This window comes from Lactuca saligna, chromosome 7 (assembly GCF_052625555.1).
Source record: "Lactuca saligna cultivar CGN05327 chromosome 7, ASM5262555v1, whole genome shotgun sequence".
NCBI classification, from domain to species: Eukaryota; Viridiplantae; Streptophyta; class Magnoliopsida; order Asterales; family Asteraceae; genus Lactuca; species Lactuca saligna.
In genome coordinates, this window is record NC_136423.1 from 15,965,307 (window position 1) to 15,987,500 (window position 22,194).

General features: G+C 37.2%; 1 protein-coding gene across 1 annotated transcript in view; it reads right to left on the bottom strand.

Moving 5' to 3' along the window:
* Nucleotides 1-13,811: 13,811 nt before the first annotated feature.
* LOC145006694 (homeobox-leucine zipper protein MERISTEM L1-like) overlaps nt 13,812-22,194 on the bottom strand; it is a 9,243-nt gene continuing 860 nt past the window's right edge. The window contains exons 5-11 of the mRNA XM_078965762.1: nt 21,907-22,178; nt 21,688-21,783; nt 21,240-21,611; nt 20,837-21,001; nt 14,600-14,788; nt 14,442-14,502; nt 13,812-13,915 (exon numbers count right to left, since the gene is read on the bottom strand). Of these exons, the coding sequence (XP_078821888.1) occupies nt 13,812-13,915; nt 14,442-14,502; nt 14,600-14,788; nt 20,837-21,001; nt 21,240-21,611; nt 21,688-21,783; nt 21,907-22,178 (1,259 nt within the window). The remainder of the gene's footprint in view (nt 13,916-14,441; nt 14,503-14,599; nt 14,789-20,836; nt 21,002-21,239; nt 21,612-21,687; nt 21,784-21,906; nt 22,179-22,194) is intronic.

Genomic DNA, 22,194 nt, shown 5'->3' on the forward strand with positions numbered 1-22,194 from the left:
CTCTCCTTTCAAGGCTGTTTCTGCTCGAATTTATGAAGAGCTTAGCTTGAGGTTGATAATAAAAATTAGATAATGATTTGTACACAACAATTTTTGGCGATACACAACAATTTATGTATTATGTAGTTGTACAATACAAATATATAAAACATAAATTATTGTGTATGGCTAAAAACTATTAGGTACGTATGAGTATTATAAATTTCTTAAAACAAAAAATATATAATATATGATACATCCATTAAAAATACATATATCCAAGCTCACAAGAAACAAATATTGTTGTGACTCTCATTAATTTTCCACATTAAAACAAAAAAACTTTAAACATAAATAAAGTCAACTTTTGACTAGCAAATTGCACACATAAACACAAACGAAATACACCTATATATTGCAGAAGAAAATATGTTTTTATTTTTTGAAAAAAGTCAACTTTTAATGACTTTGAACTTTTTTTTTACTCTCTCTCTCTCTCTCTCTCTCTATATATATATATATATATATATATATATATATATATATATATATATATATATCCCTTCCCTATCTCTCTAGAAAGAGAGGTATTTTGTGAGCTTTACTTTTTTTGATAAAGGGGTATGTTAACGGTGTGTGTGTATGTGTGTGTATATATATATATATATATATATATATATATATATATATATATATATATAAGAGGAATTTAAATGGAAAATTCTATTAATTACACTAAGACAAATATAACAAATATAATTTTCAACCCATCTGGCTTATGAAAGACCAAATGTGAGAAAATTTAGCCCAAAATAAATAAAACATACATCAGTTCAAAATAAAATATATCCAAAACCTCTGTATGTATTTCAATTTCATACCTTATCTTCTCTTTCAAAGTAGAACATCGTAGATTAATAATCAGTTTATCACTTACAAAATTGGAGAAGATCGACTTACTGTTTTTTTTTTCTTGTGATGCTTAAAGTGAAAGATCTAGTATTCGAGGAAGAGAACAATACTAATGGAAAACCACTTTCAAGATAGTAAAGAGTAATTTCAGGTGGTGTTGGAATGAAAATCACCTAATTTATTATGAAAAAAAGTCTTAGAGAGAAAGAGAGAAAGAGAGAGAGAGAGAGAGAGAGAGAGAGAAAGAGAGAGAGAGAGAGAGATAGAGATAGAGATAGAGAGAGAGAGAGAGGAGAGGAGGTAACAAAAGGAAGAGGTTAGAGGATTGAAGAGATGACAACCAAAGAAGGAGTTAATGCAGAGGTATGTAGAGGATGTGCATATGCATTAATTATAAAGGTTTGAAGTTTTAATTGCTTGGAGGAAGAGAGAGAGAGAGAGAGAGAGAGAGAGAGAGAGAGATAGAGAGAGATAGAGAAATAAAGAGAGGTTGCAGGATCTGCGAGGCGGTTCAATCAGACCGACGACCCATAGAGAGGTTCGGATTGGCTGTAGGTCCTACGAGGTGATCCAGTCAGGCTGGCTGCTCAGATTTGTATGCTTGTTTGCTATGTGGTGTGTTGGTACTTTGGGGGAACTCACTAAGCTTTTGCTTATAGTTTTTAGTTTATCATTTTAGGTACTTATATGGATCGTAGGAAGGTAAATGTGTGATCATGCACATCTTCATTTTTTAAGTCATTGGGTCTTGGAAAAACTCTGATACTGATTTAATGCTTTCGAAAACAATGACTCTTTTGTAAAAAATGTTGGTTAATGGTTCATTTTGAAAATTTAAAATTTCCTTGATTTTTGGAGTGTTACAAGTTTGTATTGAGCCTTGGTTTGAGAGAATTAGATGAACATTCGTGTGAATCCATACTCAAACTAGAGAATTGCAAAAGTTTTTAAACCGTTTTCAAAAGTTTTTTCAAAAAACAACCAAGGAAGGATGCGATGTGTACGATCAGTCGGAGAAAAAATGTTTACCACAAGTTACCTACACTGTTAGCTGTTATGATATGGTAGAACAACATGCTAGTTGTAGGATAAGGATCTTCAAGAATTACATGATAGAATTGCTTGTTGTATGATGCCTTATTTCCTATAGATTTTTCTTGTTTATTCTTGTAGAACTCTTTCAGGTGTGAATTGACTATTAATTTAATACTTTAAGTCACATGCTACATGGGTTAAATAATTGTAAAGTGAAGGATTTGGTCCTATTGTGCAGCTCTTGTCTGAGTCCAACCATTGTGGGGTTGAATCTTTTAATCTAAGATAATTTAAGTTATGTTGCATGTGATTGTATTCATGCAGTAGTTAACTGGCATCAATGGATGTCGTTTGATAGTTGATAGTAGGGTGATGTGTGGATCCCAGGATATCCTAGCGAGTATGTAGTACCAATGATGTGTTTATTAGCAAGTATTGGAAGTTCTACGAATGGGGTATATATAAGTAGCCGACCAGTTCAGGAATGTCTAGCCTTTCTCTAAGGAGTGAGAATAGGATGTATTCATATTCTAGTGTGTGTTGTTAAGGTTGTTGTGATGATATTCTAAGACAAATGTACGTATGTGTGGAAGGTAGTATGGGCCCATACTACCGGAAGCACAAGACTCGTACGCGTAGCAGGAAAGTCACTACCCCCAGGGCTTCGTTATTTAAAATAGCTCAAATGGTATGAAATGTGACTTATCTGATGTTTTCTTGTTTATTTTCAGTATGGTGTTCACGAGGCTTTCTCGGATCAAGAGCAAGAGCGAGTGTCCATGATAGGTCGTGGATGACTGAGGATGAGATTAGGGCGTTGATTTCTTTTGAGGTTGTGAATGTTATCTGAGGTGAGATACGGGAGCTATTCGGATCCATCAAGACTGTCATGATTGAGTACTCTGTTGACCATTACGCTGCACTTTCTGAGGTTGTTGTTATTGCAGCTACCACGCCCGCTGCGGTCGTTGAGTTTCATGGAGATCGAGGCTTCTAGTACCGAGACTTCGACAATACGAAGCCCCAGTGTTCGATGGGGTTCAGGATCCGATCATTGCTATGAGGTTGTTTTCTAATGTCGAGAGATATTTCTTTACTTGCTCTTACCCAGCTGAGCAGAAGGTCAAGTAAGCCTTCAACCTTCTTTGGTTGGGGGAAAAAGATTCGTTTGAGGTTGGTTACTAGCTCTTACACTCTAGAGTAGAGGGCTACTATATCATGGGAGTAATTATCTGAGATGTTCCGCACAAGATATGTTCCATTGGTTGAGAGGGAGAGATTGGCCGAAGAATATTTGGATTTGAGGCAGGGGATAGAGTCGGTGACAGAGATAACCAAGATATTTACTTAGAGATCATTGTTTTGTCATGAGTTTGCTGCTTCTGAGACATCTCAGATGAACCGATACTTCAGCATGCTCAAGATGGACATCCACCGATTTGTGTCAACTCAATGTTATGGTGCACTTGTAGAGGTACAAAAGGGCCGCTAGGAGGCGGGAAATTGAGTTGGAGCTCCAAACGAGGGAGACGAGGTAGGATTTTGTGCAGTCACAACCTGCGGCGAAGCTGTTCAAGGGCGTTGATGTAAGATATAGGAGTCAGAGGGGCCTAACTTGTGGCAAGTTTAGCAAGGTTATTGAGCATCCTTGTCGATCTGCTTTAGGGTGCCAAAATGTGGTATGGAGGGGCATTACGCCAAGGATTGTCGCCAGTAGGTTGACACACCGACCACCAGGATTTGTTATCACTGTGAGCAGGTTGGCCATATTAACACCAACTATCCTTTACTCACTACATGACCAGCGCAGGCCCTAGCGCCAACTACTTTGAGGATCACCGATGGGCACTAGGGTAGGGCGGAGACCCTGAGGGTTTGAGGTTGCTACTCATTTGTTTCCAATTATCATTTTGTCAATAATTTTTTGGTGTTCTTATGTTCATGTTTTTGATAGGTACATTCTTAGTGAATTCTTTTCCAACTCTTGTGTTATACAACTCGGACACAAGTCGGTCCTTTGTATCTCAGTCTTTTAGTAGGGATTTTGTTATGGCCCTTAATGAGTTGGAGTCTCCGTTGCGGGTTTCTATCACCAACAAAAATGGAATATCTGCATCCAGAGTGTATCAGGGTTGTGTCTTGGACGTCTTCAGGGTGCCTAATCCAATTCATTTGATTCCTAACCTCGTAGGGGATGTATGCGTGATAGTAGGGATAGATTGGCTGATCATATTTGGTGTTATAATAGACTATGAGGGTCAGCGAGTGGTAGTTCCAACCCTAAGTTGGGGAGTATTGGTCATCTATGGAGAGGGTACCAGGATCGGGTAAGGGTTTTATTCAACGATGAGCGCTTGATAGTAAATTCAACATGGTTATATGGGTTACCTTTCCTATGTGGTTGATACACGGGTTGTGGAGCAGGCATTAGTTTTTAGATGTGGCAGTCGTTAGGGAGTTTGCTGATATGTTTTCGTTGTAGTTACCTGGTGTGCCTCCCGAGAGGTTTTTTGAGTTCAGGATTGACTTAGTGTCTAGTGCGGCTCTGATTGCAAAGGCACTGTACTATTTTCACCGCGTGAGATGCAGAAGTTGTCCTCTCAGCTTCAGGAGTTATTAGGAAAGTTGTTCATTAGACTGAGAGGTTCGTCGTGCGGAGCATCAATATTTTTTTGACAAGAAGACGGATGGATCGCACCGGATGTGCATTGATTACTACGAGTTGAACAAGTTGTCAGTGAAGAACTGGTATCCCCTTTCACAGAATAACGACCTCTTTGAATAGTTGTGGGGTGCATCTTGGTTCTCCAAGATCGATCTGTGGTTGGGGTATTATAATGTGAGGGGTAGAGAGGAGGATGTAGAGAAGATTGTGTTTCAGAATCAATATGGTCATTACAAGTTCAAGGTGATGCACTTTGGGCTCACCAATGCGCATCTAGTGTTTATGAAATTTATGAATCAGGTATGCATGCCGATGCTCGATCAATTCATTATTGTTTTTATTGATGATATCTTGGTGTATTCCAAGACTAGAGAGCATCACAAGGATAACCTTTGAATGCTTTTGGGAGTAGTGAGGTGAGAACGACTGTATGCCAAGGTCTCGATGTAAAACTCTAAAGTTTCAACCAAAATTTTCATTTTTAAAACACATAAAACTCAATGTCACTTTTCTTAAAAACCACAAATGTATCAGATGTCTACACAAAAATCAACAAAATAACTGATAGTATCCTAGAATTCTTAAACATAGTGTCGAACAAGTGTATACAATCAAGCTGACGCCTTCCCGGGATCCTGAGAAGTACCTGAAACACATATCGCACAACATAGTAAGCACGAAGCTTAGTGAGTTCCAAAAAAATACCACATACACAAATAATAAGCCTCTCATGGCTATAGCTCGACATGGACCCTCCGGTCATGCTTCTCGGTGAGGACCCTTTGGTCTTACGGCTCGGTATAGACCCTCCGGTCATGTGTATCAGTGAAGAGCCTCCGGTCTTATAGCTCAGGTTGGACCCCCCCACTCCTGTATCTCAGTGAAGACCCTCCGGTCTCACAACTCGGTTTGGACCCTCTGGTCCTAACTCAATGAAGCACAGAATAATATAGCACATATCACAAAAACCAAAAATGCTTAATATCACTAAAATCAGTATAAGCACATAGGACCCTCCGGATCGATAACTCAAATAAGACCCTCAGGTCACATAGTATTACCGTTCAGGTAAGTATAATGAGAAGACTCACCTCATAATTAAGCAAGTAGATCTAGCACCCCACGAACAGTCTAAACTCCACCTACATAATGGAACTATCTCTAATAAGTACTTTGTAATAACCACTCTGAGATTTTAAGCTAAATCCTCCACTAACTCTTAAAAGGGTGAAAAGACCATTTTACCCCTCCATGATCTCCAAGGTCCATAATTGGCCAAACCCTAAAAGTTAACGAAAATCAACGCTCAAGTCAACAATCTATGTTGACTAAACTCGTCGAGTGCATCTATGCGACTCACCGAGTTCCTTTTTTTTCTGAAGTATCGGGAAAATCGAACTCAACTCGTCGAGTTGTAACGCATCCAATCTATCGGGGAAAACCCTAACTGACTTGTCGAGTTGGCACGTGCACTCGCCGAGTCCCTGTAGCCAAATTCTCATCCAGATGATTTTAAGCAGAAACAAGGTCCCAAATTCTAGATTTAGCTGCAAGTTGTACGTCAATGCATGGCATCTAGGGCTTGAAATGCCAAAAAAAAAAAACAGATCTATATAGGGTTTAATGCATAAAAGCTTGCCACTAGCTTGATAAAGCTTGGACCTTTGGGCTACTTTATCCACTCGTGTGATCCCCTTGAAAGGACCAATGTATCTGGGGTACAACTTTCCCTCTTTCCTAAATCGGCTCACCCCTTTCAATGGGGATACCTTCAGGATGACAAAATCTTCGACCTTAGACTCTAGCTCTGAACGGAGTCGGTCGGCGTAACTCTTCTGACGACTCTGGGCCGTCAGTAACTTTTGTCTGACCTGTTGGATATGCTCTTTCATCTTGAGTGCTATCTCAGTGCCCCCATCACTCTTTGCCCTACCTCTCCACAAAGGATGGGAGTCTGACACATCCTCCCATTTAAGAGCTCAAAGGGAGTCATACTAATACTAGAATGATGGTTGTTGTTGTTGTATGAAAACTCAGCCAAGGGTAAGTAAGTGTCCCAATTTCCACTAAAGTCTATAACACATGCACGTAGCATGTCCTCAAGTTTCTGAATCGTCACTCGTCTGATGAGGAAGGGTGCATATTTTCCGATGGGGCCCTGAGTAGAACACTGCATTTGATACACTACAATACAGTTTATGTGAGGTCCCATTGTTCACCCTTCCGGAGGGTGTCGAGGATTTCATTGTATTATGTGATGCATCCATCACAGGTTTAGGGGTGGTCCTTACGTAAGGAGGGCAAGTTATTGCATATACTTCCTGGCCGCTGAAGCCGCATGCGGCACAATATCCTGCTCATAATCTGGAGTTGGGGGAAGTAGTGGTTGCCCTTAAGATTTGGATACATTATCTGTATGAGGTCTGTTGTACCGTCTACATAGATCATAAGAGTTTAAGGTATTTCATGGACTAACCAATCCTGAACATGAGGTAACGCAGGTGGCTTGACATGGTCAAGGATTATGATTGTGACATTCTTTACCATCCAGTTAAATTGAATGTGGCCGCAGATGCTTTAGCCGCAAGTTGGTTGGATCTTTAGCTGGGGGTATGCGTATGAGGATATCCAATGATTCCCTACTTTTGGATTTGATTAAGGGGGCATATGCAGAAGGATTCAATGAAGAGAACTAGCAACAGGATGGGATCAGGCGCGAGATCAACAGATTTGTCACAAATAGCCGGGGATTGTTGACTCGGTGTGGTTGGGTATGGGTTCCGAATTTTGGCAAGGTCAGGCATACAGTTTTGACGAAGGCACATAAGTCTCACTTTTCGATACACCCTAGAGCTACCGATATGTATAAGGATTTGAGACTAAGTTACTAGTGGCTGTGTATGAAGATTTAGATAGCTTGGTACATTGAGAGGTACTTGACCGGTAGGATGGTCAACACTGAGCACAAGAGGCCAGATGGCAAGCCGCAACCTTTAGAATTTCCCATGTGAAAGTGGAAAAAAATGACCACGGATTTTATCACTAAGCTACAAGGAATGCCAAGGGTATTGATGCCATCTGGGACATCGTGGATCGATTTACAAAGAATAACAACTTTTTGGCCATTTCGGAGAGCTCATCGACCAAGAATTTAGACGATATGTATATTTGTGAGATTGTTTCTCGCCATGGGGTTCCGGTTTCCATTATATCAGATTGAGATGTTCAGTTCACTTCACGATTATGGCAGAAGTTCCACGAGGAACTGGGCACGAGGCTGTATTTCAACATTGCTTATAATCTGCATAGTGACGGTTAGAGTGAGTGGACTCTCTAGAAAATTAGGTATATGTTTGGTACTTGTGTTATAGACATTGGTGGAAGTTGGGATTCCTACCTACCTCTTGCAGAGTTCTCTTACAACAACAGTTATCACTCTAACATTTGTGTTCTGCCTTTTGAGCTTTTATATGGATGGAGATGTCATACCCCAGTTTTTTAGGGGGTGGCCGGTCACAGATTCATGGGAAGGACTAAGGCAGTCCTCTAGACCATAAGGATCATCCATCATATCAGACAGAGATTACATATAGCTCAGATTCGGCAGAAGAGCCATCCTGATCGGCACTGATCAGAGTTCCAAGTCGGCGATCTGGTGCTACAGAAGGTATCACCTAGGAAGGGTATGACATGCTTCAGGAATGATGGCCTACTGGTTGTATGAGTAGGATTTATGTTATCATATAACTTTGACTGATGTGACTATATGATATACATTTGGAGCCAATCTAGGATTTGATTCATTATGGACTTGGGGTTGATATGGACCTAGGGGATGATATGGACCCGAAACAACTAATTCTGTCATTAGGGGTTGATACGAACCTAACACACTCATGAGCTGTTGTTATATTATGTGTAGGATATATGTGGTATTTTGAGGAAGTTTACTAAGCTTTGGGATTATAGTTTTATTTTGGGTTTCAAGTACTTCCAGTATAAAAGGGAAGGTCTGGACATGATGGCACAACATTCATCCCTCATAATGTCCATACTCTCTGGATATTTCACCCTAATGTTTTGGATATTGTATTTTTTGATGTGCAAAATCACGCCTTCGCCTTGGCCTTATCCTATGATGTACCTGAAACGATAAATCAAACTATAATCTAATGATTAGTAAGTTCCCCTAATGTACCACACACAACAACACACTACACTGCACACAACCATGTTTGCAGCACTAGGCTAGCTCGCAATTGAGCGTTCAGCTACTATTTGGACTGCTCTCGAGCCAACATTATAAGCTGGACCTCTCCCTTGGGCCTACAATGTCAACTGGACCACTCAGATATCTTAACCTTTAGCACAAACCAGGACTGCCTCAACCCTAAAACACAATAACATGTTGACATATACAATTATAACCAATATTCAGCAACTACAGGTAATCATATAGATCTACCAGTCTAACATATCATTAATGAATACAAGTAATCATACAGATCTACGGGTATAACATATAACAAGTATAACATCATCATAAACACCATCATACATAACCTAGTGGGTTCACAATGGTGCATTCGACCTACAAGTATAGTGAGAAAAACTCACCTCACAGTCCGTAAAGATAGTTGCACTGATCACTACTCCAAACAATGTCTCTACAGGTCACTTATACAACAAATAGGGACCAAGCTTCAGTCTGCAACTTAATATAACTAATGACCTAAAGTCAAACTTAGTCAATGGTCAAAGTGCTAAATGCTCTTCTTCTTTTTCTTCTTTTTCTTTTCTATAAATCACCACAAATGAGCTCAAATTAAACTATAGGTGTTAGGGTTTCAATGGGAGAGTATTAAGAGTTGATTGAGGCCAAGGATGGGCTAACCGTAGCTCTCACTTCCCATAAATACCAAAAAAAAAAAACTGAAAATTAGGTTTTACCATACACCCAAACTCATGTCGTGACCCATATATGGTCACGCCATGAGCCTTAAACGTGATACATTTTTTGAGAGGCTATGGCACGTCGTGACACACAAGTGCTTATGACGTGACCCATGTTTGAGCCCAATTAAATAGGACGTGGAGGAGGACCGGCTGACGACTAGGGTTACCATTGTTGGGTGTACATTGATGTAGTGAAGGGGAGAAGGAAAATACGTTTAGTATGATACCATGAAAGTAGGCCTTTTTACCATGAATGTATTCTCATTATTGATTTCAATGTGTACATGAAATAAAGGATTGGTCTAAACCAATTAAACGTGATAAACTAACAAATACAAAATGGGATATAAAATTAATACAACAATATATACAAAATGTGTACACTAACAATGTCTACTCATATCAACTTCCATGTAATATTATTTATTTGTAGGATCAAAAGTATTTGACATAAATTTTTTTTGAATGAAAATATAATTTGAGTTATTGTTAGTGATTTTCAGTATCATTTTGTTCTGTTACTTTTATCATTTGATTAAATGCTTTTTATATGACCCTAAAGATGTCTATATATGTGATTGTGTTGAACGATTTAGGGAACTGAGAAATTCAAGATTTCTCTCATATTCTCATCGAACAAATATCAAAGGAGATATTTGAAGGCCATTTTTGGTATTTTTATAACCTTTTAATAATACATCGTATATATTTGGTGTTACATCCTAAAAATTCCAGACAAAAATTTCATTTTAAATTCATTTCAAAACATCCAATAATCATGTCAAAACAACCGAAAGTGTATCATAGTGAAATAACATCAAAGTACAAGATCCCAAAATCACATAATGCAGAAAACATGGGTGGATATGGTGAAATCAAGTCGGGCCCTTCCCTTTCGAGCTGGAAGTACCTGAAACATAAACTGAAAAACATAAGCACAAAGCTTAGTGTGCTCCCCCAAAATATCCCATACAATACATACATAACACTTAAAACATAATTACATCTATTTCACGCCCTTTGATCTCTTTCAACTGGTACTAGGTATATTTCACCCCCTTCAGTCTCTTTCAACTGGTATTGGGTCTATTTCACCCCTTGGGACTGTTTCAATTGGTATTGGGTGTATTTCAACCCCTTAAATCTCTTTCCAATTATACTGGGTGTATGTCAACCCTTTCGGTTTCTTTGAACTGATATCGGGTCTATTTCACTCCCTACATCTAGCATATAATTATAATAGTAAGATTCACTGAGACAAGAAACATATACATGCAATACAAGAAATTGTCACAAAGACAATTATTATCCTACCAATATAATCTAGTATGCCTCTATTCATGCCTTAAACTCGCGAGTATAGTGAAGGAAACTCACCAAAACTACTCAACAGAAGCTCACACCTACATCAGCAACATATCAACAAACCCAAGCTTCCTAAAGCCAAATTAATACCAGACCGTAGTTAATCACTCCATGCTACCTAAGTTTGAGAAAAACATCAACTGGTCAAAAAGTCAATAGTCAAAGTCAAAATACAAGTAGCACACACATCGTGGCCAACCCATGGCCACGCCATAGACACTCAATATAGTCTCGATCCAAATCTTCAACCACGCTGTGGTCATGTCCAGACAAAACAAAAGCAATAAGTCCCATAACCACATCGTGGCTTTCCTTAGCCACACTGTGGCCCAGAGTCTAAAAGGCGTTTCTTCAAAAAGCTTAATTCATAAGGAGCAAAGTTAATACTTAATATATGATTCCTAATGGCTTCATAATAGATAAAGTTTCCAACTTTATCCATTAAGATTGTCAAAACCACCAAGATCTAGACTTCAATTTTTAAAAGGATGCAAAAACCGCATCTTTTTCAACTTAATCCATTAACTCCAAGTCTCCGACTTTCAAATTTAAATCCATAAGATGTCTAGATGGATAAAGATTCCAACTTTATCCATAAGAATGCCATAATCCTTTAAGATCTGAATTGTATTGCACCAAAAATGAACTAAAGGACCAAGATAACTTGCATGGATGAAACGAAAGGTAAAAGATCATAATTGACCTAGTCCATATGGTCCAAGAAACACTTCAAACAAATCAAAAGGTGTTCACATCCACTCTAATCTAAGATCACTCATAAAATGGATCAAAAGTTCCAAAAACCACATATAAAGAGATCTAAAGAACTAAAGAGCAAGAACGAAAGTTTATACTTACAATTGTCGAGAAATGTTGTGCCTTGGATGGATCCAAACTTGAAGCATCATTCCTTGCAACCAAAAGAACTTCCTTAATCTTCATGCTTCATCAAAACATCATAAAAAGCATCAAAAAGATGAGAGAGGAGAGAGGTGGAGCTCAAATCTTGAAGGTGGAGAATAGGGTTTCTCCTATGGTGTCGTAGAGGTGGTGGAGGCTAATAAAATACCCAAAAATGAAGAACATTAACCTTAAATACATTGATGACCCTAAAATCATGGGTGTAGGCATGACAAATCACCATCTCGTGGTCTCAACTCACCACTTCGTGGTGACCACCACCTCGTGGTCCTGTCACACCACTCTGTGGTGACGGTTTGCCAAAATCCTGTCCGGCTTCAAACAATCATAACTTCTTCATTTTAACTCCGTTTCCAATGGACCTTATATCTACAAAAAGGTATTGACGAGATCCACACTTCTATCTAGTTAATTTTGGGTTACAAAATGCCGAACTAAACACCATAATCCATAAAGAATGTCGAAAACATCACTTTTCACACTTTCCTTTTTGACTCCAAAACACAAAACCAAGGCTTAGATAAGATAACAAATACTATCAACATCCAATAGGTTCTAGACCCTAATCCATTGAACCCTACAACCTTTACTTGATCCCATGATTGTCCAGAGGCCTGAAATAAGAAACTTCTTGCACTCGGATATTACAACTCTCCCCCACGTAAACTGGATTTCATCCTCGAAATCTGTCTTGGTTAGAATATGAAAAGAAGACCAACACATCACTCAAGCTTCCTCTAACCACTTCAAAATCATGGCATCTTATAAAGAAAACTCAAGAGACCACTCGGTATCCCATAATTGCCATTAAAAAACCCAATAACTTGAAAATAGTCAACTACAACAAGTCTCTTATCTTCCTAGCTTAAGAACCATACCCTATATTTGACAATCATCATTTCGTCGTACCTGCCCCTAGCCCATACTAGGAATTCCACTAAACCATGCATCAAGGGTAGTCAATACATATTGATCACAAATTTCAACCAATCTTGAATCCAAAAATTGTGCCTAAAAGCCTTAAATACACACTCGACTTCTTGTGAAGTCATCAACAACTTGCTACTCTCACGGACATAATAATGGTCAATCCAAGAATTCTTACATTGCATCCAAATCTCTCATTAGCTCAGGTGTACATCCACTTGAAAAATTACTCAAGACATGTACACCGAACTCTATGTCTCAAGATTTTAGAATCAATACCCAACACTAAGAACCAAACTCCTAATAACAACCCAAAAAGCAGACGAGGTTCATAAAGTAAACAATTCAGCAAGAGGCTTGTGATGCACAATTAATACTCCCATCAACCTTTTACTTTCCACATGATCCCAACCAGCTGCTCACAGAGTCTTCAGGCTCCCACCAATGCACTAACACCCAAACATTCCAACAAGACTAATGATCCGAGAATTAAGAGTCTCAATCAACTGTTTACCAGGGTCAACCCAAATGATTCATATAACCACTGGTCCACAATACATCGTGGAACCCTCTATCCGTTATAATAATAAGCTCATGGTACTACGCTGACCTCGCTGATATTCCCTCACTGTCCTGAAGTCTCACGACCAGCACCACAGGGGCTTAATGATACTTAACCGCCAATTCACCAACTTGTAGGAACCAAACCAACATCCCCCACAACACTAACCAAACACAACACGATCCATACCCTTTTATCACGCCTAATTCCTTTCCCAATACAGGCTATTACGAATCCAAAATCAAACAAAAACATGGATGCATACAACCAGAGAATGAGATATGCGGTCGTACACTTTTTCCAATTCAAAATCTATAAGCCAAAAAGAACCATGCCAATAATCCGAATCAACTGCTCTCATGCCATCACACTCAATCCACATACATTACCTCGTTCCTATTATCGATTCACTACCACAATGTACACCACTAACGGGAGACACATAACCAACAATGGATCCATTTCATTCTTTCTTCCTCATAACCTTACCTAAAGCATGAGGTACCAGTAGATCAAACGAAATGATGAACCAGAATCGGTAACAGAAACATCCATATGAACAATCGAAACAAGATCCGACACCTCAATTGAAACTGAAAAGATCACATTATTACGTAAGTATCTCAATAAAATTTCCAAAATTATCCAGATTTGTTGTCAAAACCTAGGTCGGATCGATCCAAATACGAATTCTGACACGTCCTAGAATTGGATTATAAGCTTATCTAGAGATACACCTGAAAAACTAACAACGCTGCCTCGACACCTGAACTCCCAATAATCAAGGACAATTGTTGAGCCCGAGGTCACTATGAAGAATACCCCCATAATCAACAATTAAGGGTACCGATACCCAGAAAACAGAATATAAAATATGCAAAACTGGGCAACAGGTTGACGCATCGATTGAACTTCAACTGATACATGTCAAAACCTTTGAAGAACCTGAACTTTTGACAATGAACGAAATGATCAACAATCAAGAATGCATTAACAACTAATTTACAGATCCAATACAATTCTGAACAAAGCCCATGAGGAGCTAGATATGCCAAACTTTGAAGTTGATTACCGATCAACATCTGCTCATCATAGAATATAGATAGTAATCTATACTACGAGCTGGAAAATCCCTCAAAAACTGATCATCAACTTGAGCGACTTGAATGTCTTTCAATCTCTACATCGGCATTCCCAAAAGGAACCACATGTTACAATAAGCTCCCTGGCCACGACTTCTTGTCATGAATACAACTCATGCATTCCTAAGAATATACATTTGATGGAAACTTACTTTGCACCCTAGACTTGGCTAATTCTTGAACCAAAGTCTCACATACTCGAACTGTAGATTCTTGCAACCCATTACTCTGAAACCAATTATCTAAACAAATCGAATATCTCTCAACTGAGTACCCAGTTATCCCCCACTTAGCATTCAAACTACTACCAACTGATATTTCAAACTGAATGAAACTCAAATTGATTTAGCTGGATACATAAGATTCCTGGTCCTTGGAATATATAATATACTGCAAGATGATTTTGTAGATAAATACCAAATGAACTCACAAAGATTTTGAATCTCTTATGGAGACCTCAGAAACCTCCCAATCATAACTGCCTCTAATATAAAGAATCTCATGCAGATGCACAAACAATAATTGACAATCCATTCACAACACCAATTTCCTTTCCAAGAACAAATAGACTACCACACTCCGTGCCTGCAAATCCCCAACCATTATTTCATCATGAGGATCATTCGAAAATACAAGTGGTAACGTTTTCATATTTGGGATACATTAGAGACAATAAAAAGTTGATTTACCTTCCTTAATTTGCTGGAACAATCAACTAGCATCGAAACTAACCAATTTCAAAGGAAACAGACCCCTAATATCATCTCAAGGCCACCATACCAAAAGAATCCTCTTGTGTATTCCCACAGTTTCATACCCGTTGCTAACAAAGTGTAAACATCTAGCCCCATGCTAAGTTAACATCCTAACTCTAGAAATCTCATGTATACTCTCTATTTCCTATGAATATGGAAGGCTGGATGAACATAATTCTCGTCGAAGATAAAGGAATCCTAATCCATCTGCCAATACCTCATCCTGTTTCTGCAATCATCGAGTTGATCTTCATAATGTCTTCCTTCTTGAGTCCTACGACTCAACTAGCACTACCACGAGCAAGGCCCTTAAGATCTTGAAATCAACTAATTCACCTAGGTCTACACCATTCAATCCAAATTTAACAATGCCACAATGTCCAAACAATCACCAAGCCCATCCCTATCCTGAACAACCATGACCAATAAACTGAATAGCACATAAAAACTTGCAATGAGCCATGGTGCCAAGTTATACAATCTACCTTCAATTAGCTCCTTTAGCCCCAAAAATTTCATTGATTCGAGTACGGATCATGTGCTTTTAGTTGTATGGGTCTAATACTACATTCCATACCTATCCACACTTTCCTCAAGAACCATACTGGGTCCTCTAAGGAAATACTCCTATTCGCATCCATCCTATCCAATCCCATACACCCATTCCCAAATGAATACACACCGCTAAACAGCACGAGCATCAAGCTAAACATACTCCCTAGGCTTTCCTAGGATTTCCTTCACACTACTCTCTTCCATTAACTATAGAAGAAACTAACTTTAGTACATACTAATTACCTCATGAATACATTTACATGCCACATGCACTAGATAATTCTTTGACTATCCCATCTCGCCCTACAACGGTTGGACTCAGACAAGAGCTGTGAAATAAAGTTAAACCTAACCTTCTAAAATTATCTAATTCCTATAACATGTAACCTTATGTATTCACTTAATAGTTAGCTGATATTAGTGGATGTATCTAAAAGCACAAAGGAAGCAACATCCGATCATCGAGTTATCCAAACTAAATCATAAAGTAATCAGGACATTCTATCCTCTATATGAATTCATACAAGCATGCAGTTCCAAAAGCTCAAACACTAGGCATATGCAGGAATCTCTCCTAGCATACTATCATGCAATCCTAAGCTGATCCTTAGCCTAGTCTAGCATGGATTTCACATATACTCATATAAAACATCAAACATAAAACGTCTATCGGTATTTTGGGAAATACTTACGTGAGCTCGGTTGAATGCATGCATCACAAGCCTTTTTCTTAAATAATCATTTTCATTTAAAATATTTTAGAAATTTTTAGTTTGAGTTCAGACACACCCAAGAGTATGCCCGAATCCCTCAGACCAAGGCTCTAATACTAACTTGTAACATCCCACAAATTTCAGACAAAATTTTCATTTTAAATTCATTGCAAAATGTTCAATAATAATGTCAAAACAACCGCAAGTTTATCATAGGAAATAACATCATAAGTAACAAATCCCAAAATCAGATAATGCGAAAAACATAGGTGGATACGGTGAGATCAGCCCGGTCCTTCCCTTTCGAGTTGGATGTACCTGTAACAAAAACCAAAAAATGTAAGCACAAAGCTTAGTGAGCTCCCCCAAAATATCCCATACGATACAAACATAACAGTCAAAACATAAATGGATCTTATTGACTCCCTTCGGTCTCTTTCAACCTGGACTGGGTGTATTTCAACCCCTCTGATCTCTTTAAATCTGTACAGGGTCTATTTCACTCCCTCCGGTCTCTTTCAACCGGTACTAGGTATATTTCAACCCCTGCAGTTTCTTTCAACCAGTACTAGGTGGATTTCAACCCTTTCGGTCACTTTCAACCGATATCAGGTCTATTTCACTCCCTACAGCTAGCATATAATCATAACAGTAAGAGACACAAAGACAAAAAAAACATATACATGCAATACAAGAAAATTGTCATGAAGACAATTATTATCCTACCAACATAATCTAGTAGGCCGCCATTGGTGTCTTTGACCCACGAGTATAGTGAAGGAAACTCACCTGGATTACTTAATAGAAGCTGACAGCTACTTCAACAACATATCAGGCAACCCAAGCTTTCTAAAGCCAAACTGATACCAGACCTTAGACAAATAATCCATGCTACCTAAGGTTCACCAAAAGGTAAATGGTCAAAAAGTCAACGGTCAAAGTCAATCCAATTGGCACCTACATCGGGGCCAACCCATGGCCATGCTATGACCACTCAATCCAATCCTGATCCAAATCTGCTACCATGTCGTGGGCACGTCCAGACAAAACAAACGGTATAAGTCCTACTACCACACCATAGCCTTCCTTGACCATACAGTGGTCCTCAATCTAAAAGGATTTTCTTCAAAAATATTTGAATTCATAAGGACCAAATCTAAAACATCATATTTGAATACTAATAGCTTCATAATGGATAAAGTTTCCAACTTTATCCATTAAGGTGGTCCAAACCACCTTGATCTAGACTTTAAGTCTTAAAAGGACACAAAAATGCATCTTTGTCAACTTAATCCATCAAGTCCAAGTCTCCAACTTTCAGATCTAAATCCACAAGATGTCTAAATGGATAAAGTTTCCAACTTTATCCATAATAATTCCATAGTCCTTTAAGATCTAAACTTTATTGCACCAGAATGACCTAAAGCACCAAGATAACTTGCATGGATAAAAGGGAAGGCAAAAGTTCATATTTTCCTAGTCCATGACGTCCAAGAAACACTCCAAACTAATCAAAAGGTGTTGAAGTCCACTCAAATCCAAGATCAGCCATAAAATAGACGAAAAGTCTCAAAAACCACATATGAAGAGATTTAAAGAACTAAAGAGCAAGATTGGAATGTTATACTTACAATAATCCAGAAATGCTGTGTCGTTGATGGATCCTAGTTAGAAGCATCATTCATTGCAACAAAAAAAACTCCTTAATCTTTGTGTTTCATCAAAATATTATAAAAACCATCCAAAATATGAGAGAGGAGAGAGGAGTGGCTTAAATATTGAAGGTGGAGGCTAGGGTTTCTCCTAAAGGATCTTAGAGTTGGTGGAGGCTGATAAAATGTATTAAAATATGGAACATTAAGCTTAAACATGTTGAAAACCCTAAAATCATGGGTTAGGCCTAACACGTTACCACCTCATTATCTCGATTAAATACTCTACGGCTACCACCACCTCGTGGTCTGACTCACCACGCTATGGTGACCACCACCTCGTGGTCCCGTCACACCATTCCGTGGTTACGGTTTATGCCTAAATCATTTCCCTCTTCAAAGAATCATAGTTTCTTCATTGCAACTCTGTTTTCAGCGATCCTTATATCTACAAAAAGGTATTGAACTAAACACCATAATCCATAAAGGAAGGTCGAAACATTACATTCCTATTTTCCTGTTTAACTCCAAAACACAAAACCAAGGCTTAGATCATATAACCAATATTATCAACATCCAATAGGTTTTAAACTCTATTCCTTTGAAGCCCAAGGCCTTTACTTGATCCATTTATTATCCACAATCCTGAAAGAATAGAGAGTGAAGCATCGGAATGATATATATATATATATATATATATATATATATATATATATATATATATATATATATATATATATATAATCTGCCATCTTTGTAGTAGCTTAATTTTAATATCATTGCTAAAATCACACTGCATTTCTATTTAATTTTGATTTACATTCAAGTGCTTGAGAGTTTATGAATTGTGGTTGTCATACTCATGGTTAATGCATAAATGATAAATATGCTAGCTTACCCTTTTTAGGATTTTGGTTAATATTTTTGGTTTCAAAGTTACAAATTAGTTATAATCTACAATCTTTAGTATTAAGAATCGAACATTCTTTGCCCATATATTCGTAATGCATAAGTACATATAGCTAATGAATTAATGTGAATCTTTTTGAAATAGAAGAAGCATCATTAATTATAGGTATGACTTTTCACACTTATGTACCCACAAACTAGGTTATAACACATGTATTACTGATAATATTAAAATTTAAATAATAAATAAAACAATTTATTTAATGATAAATTACAAACAAATATTTATATATAGAATGTATATTGGTAAACTTATAATGTTCCATTATGTATAAATAATATTTTAAATGTATACAAATTTTAAATAATTTTCAATTTGGTGCCAAAATGATGACTGCTAAATTTTTTGGCACCAAACTATATATATGAGCTATTTATATAGAATAGATGAAAATATATGAACCTATTCAAATTGAAAATAATTGTTCCATAATTAAATTATTGAAATTTGGTTTAGAAGAATAAAAATCAAGGACATTGATTTATTCATGATATATTGTCTAATAGCTTCCTTAATTTCGGATTTGATATAGTAAAATATAAGGGGATTTGAATTTAAATAAGTTTAAAAAGTTTTATATTGCTTAATATTAGGGACTTGAAATTTGAAAGACAAACAAATAGACTTTAGAAAAGATTTCACGTGTACAACATATTGTTTGATAGAGTGATAAGTACCATATTTAAGTTTTGTTTATAAGAAGAGGTAGATTATCTTTCAAACTTTGTGAGAACTTTGGTATGTGATGTTAAACTACATGTTACAGATGGAACCAAGTCTTGATGTTATTCTCGTGTACGAAAGCCATGGAGATTTGATATATATATATATATATATATATATATATATATATATATATATATATATATATATATGTAATTATGTTGGAATTCGTTTTTTTAAACGCCATTGAAGACTTTATTTTTCTAATAGCTGGTTTCAAGGATACAACCATTAATACTCGATTTGTCAATTTTCATACAGATGTTATTATGTGGAAGGTGACATGCAAAATTTTTTATAAATATGTTAATGGATGTTCAAGCCCAAATCACCCTTTATCGTTTATTGATATTGAATCCCTAATTACATTCATCGCTTGTGAACGTTAAAAAAGGAAAATGGAAATGGAACAAGGATTAGAAGATGAAGAAACATCTCAAATGATCTTTATTGGAAAGGTTTCACTATTTTTTTTACCATATTCATCATAATTTGTATTCAAATATGTTGAATTTCGTAATTTTAATAACTTAACATGCTATAAAATGTTTGTTTTTAAAAAATTGCAAAATATTGGAGGCATTGGAGTGCACCACACCATAATATAGGCATCAAATGATGAATGTTGGAGGCATCCTACATGGTGTCTATGTGGCACCAATTGTGGAAGTCAATTCAAGGCACCACAACCTTTAATCTAACAAAATTAAAAATCAAATATATATATATATATATATATATATATATATATATATATATATATATATATAAAGTGAACCTGAAATTTATTTCCCAACATAAGTATCAAACCAAGGAATAGCTAAACATTGGATACAAGTGCTAAGCCGGAAGTAAGAGTTTTTGCATGTAGCTTAATCCAGGTTACCAGTTTAATTCTTATCCAGACAACACAAAAGACTGAAAATCTCTAATGAAACCCAACAGAAAAATAAAAAGTGTTTGGGAATTTTAACTAGTATTTAATCGACAAGGTCTAAATTTACTGTATAATCTTCAAGATATGCAAAGTCAATACCCGAACATTGATAAACCTTGAAAAATTCTAATGGAAGGATCGTTCTGGTTCGTTCTTGACTTCTTTCATCTATTCTTAAAGATAATAGAGAAATTTTCACCTGCAAAGATGTTTTCCCCTTTCCTTCACACCACTGCAAGGTACATAAATGCAGAGATATAATCAAAACAAAATGTTATAACCCCAATTAGTATGTGGCTGATAAGGTATACACCACGCGTAGGAGTAGCCACGTCAGTGCAACACCCCTCCACCATGCACCACCAGTATACTATTTGGGTTAACCTAATTAATGAGTGTTAAAAAAATGAATAATTTGAGATCTGATGTAACCAAGTGAGGTTGATGGCTATTTTACCTTATTAAATCACCATTGCTTTACTCATATTAGAAGCTACTGCAGCTTTGATTCTTTCAACCGTGGACTTAATAAGACTATTAGCTATTGCCACGGATCCTAGTGACAGTTTGGATGTAGGATCCGAATCTACTAAAATCTGGAATGCGATGGTGAGTAATGATCCATCAGTTCCACTAACAAGAGCTCCTCCTTCATAATCTACTGGTCCATCAGGAAGTATGCCACAACCAGATGGAAGCAACGCAACATAATCTGGATCACCTCCATTTAATGCAACATTCATCACACCAATATCCACTGGTGCATATATAACATATGAACCTGTAGAATCGGTTGTACTCTGTTGTAGGATGAGCATGTTGCTCTGACTTGAATTGGCACTCTACAAGGTAAACAACGTGAAAGTCACCTGATTAATAAATTGGAAATTGATTAAGATGTTTAATTCTAGAGCTTACATTAACACGCAGAAGGGAAACACAATTTCCTGGATCACGATCGTTGGCAATGTGTGTGATTTCTTCAACATGCCCACAATTCGAAAGGATGTCCCACTGGATGTATAAAATAGAATTAAAGAGCTAATTTCATATGAATATATATATATATATATATATATATATATATATATATATATATAAGGTTTTATATTAAAGGCTAGCTAGCTGTATAATTACCTCATTCCTAGAGTTCTCATCACGGAGAAAATTGAAAAGCTGTTTTGGGTGAACTGGTAACCAAAATGAAGTTGCAGCACTTAGCACAATACCAGAAGGCTTGCCTGGATCATCTACACTCTTTAGGGCCATTACATGCACATCATCTCCTCCACTACCAGATAAACTTGTCGATGTGTGAGCAGTCGAAGCACCAACCCCACTACAGAAGCTCAAAACCATTCTTTCTGCTAACTTTAACATACTCTTTCGCCCTTTTGGAGACGTTATAACTATAAAAAGAATGAA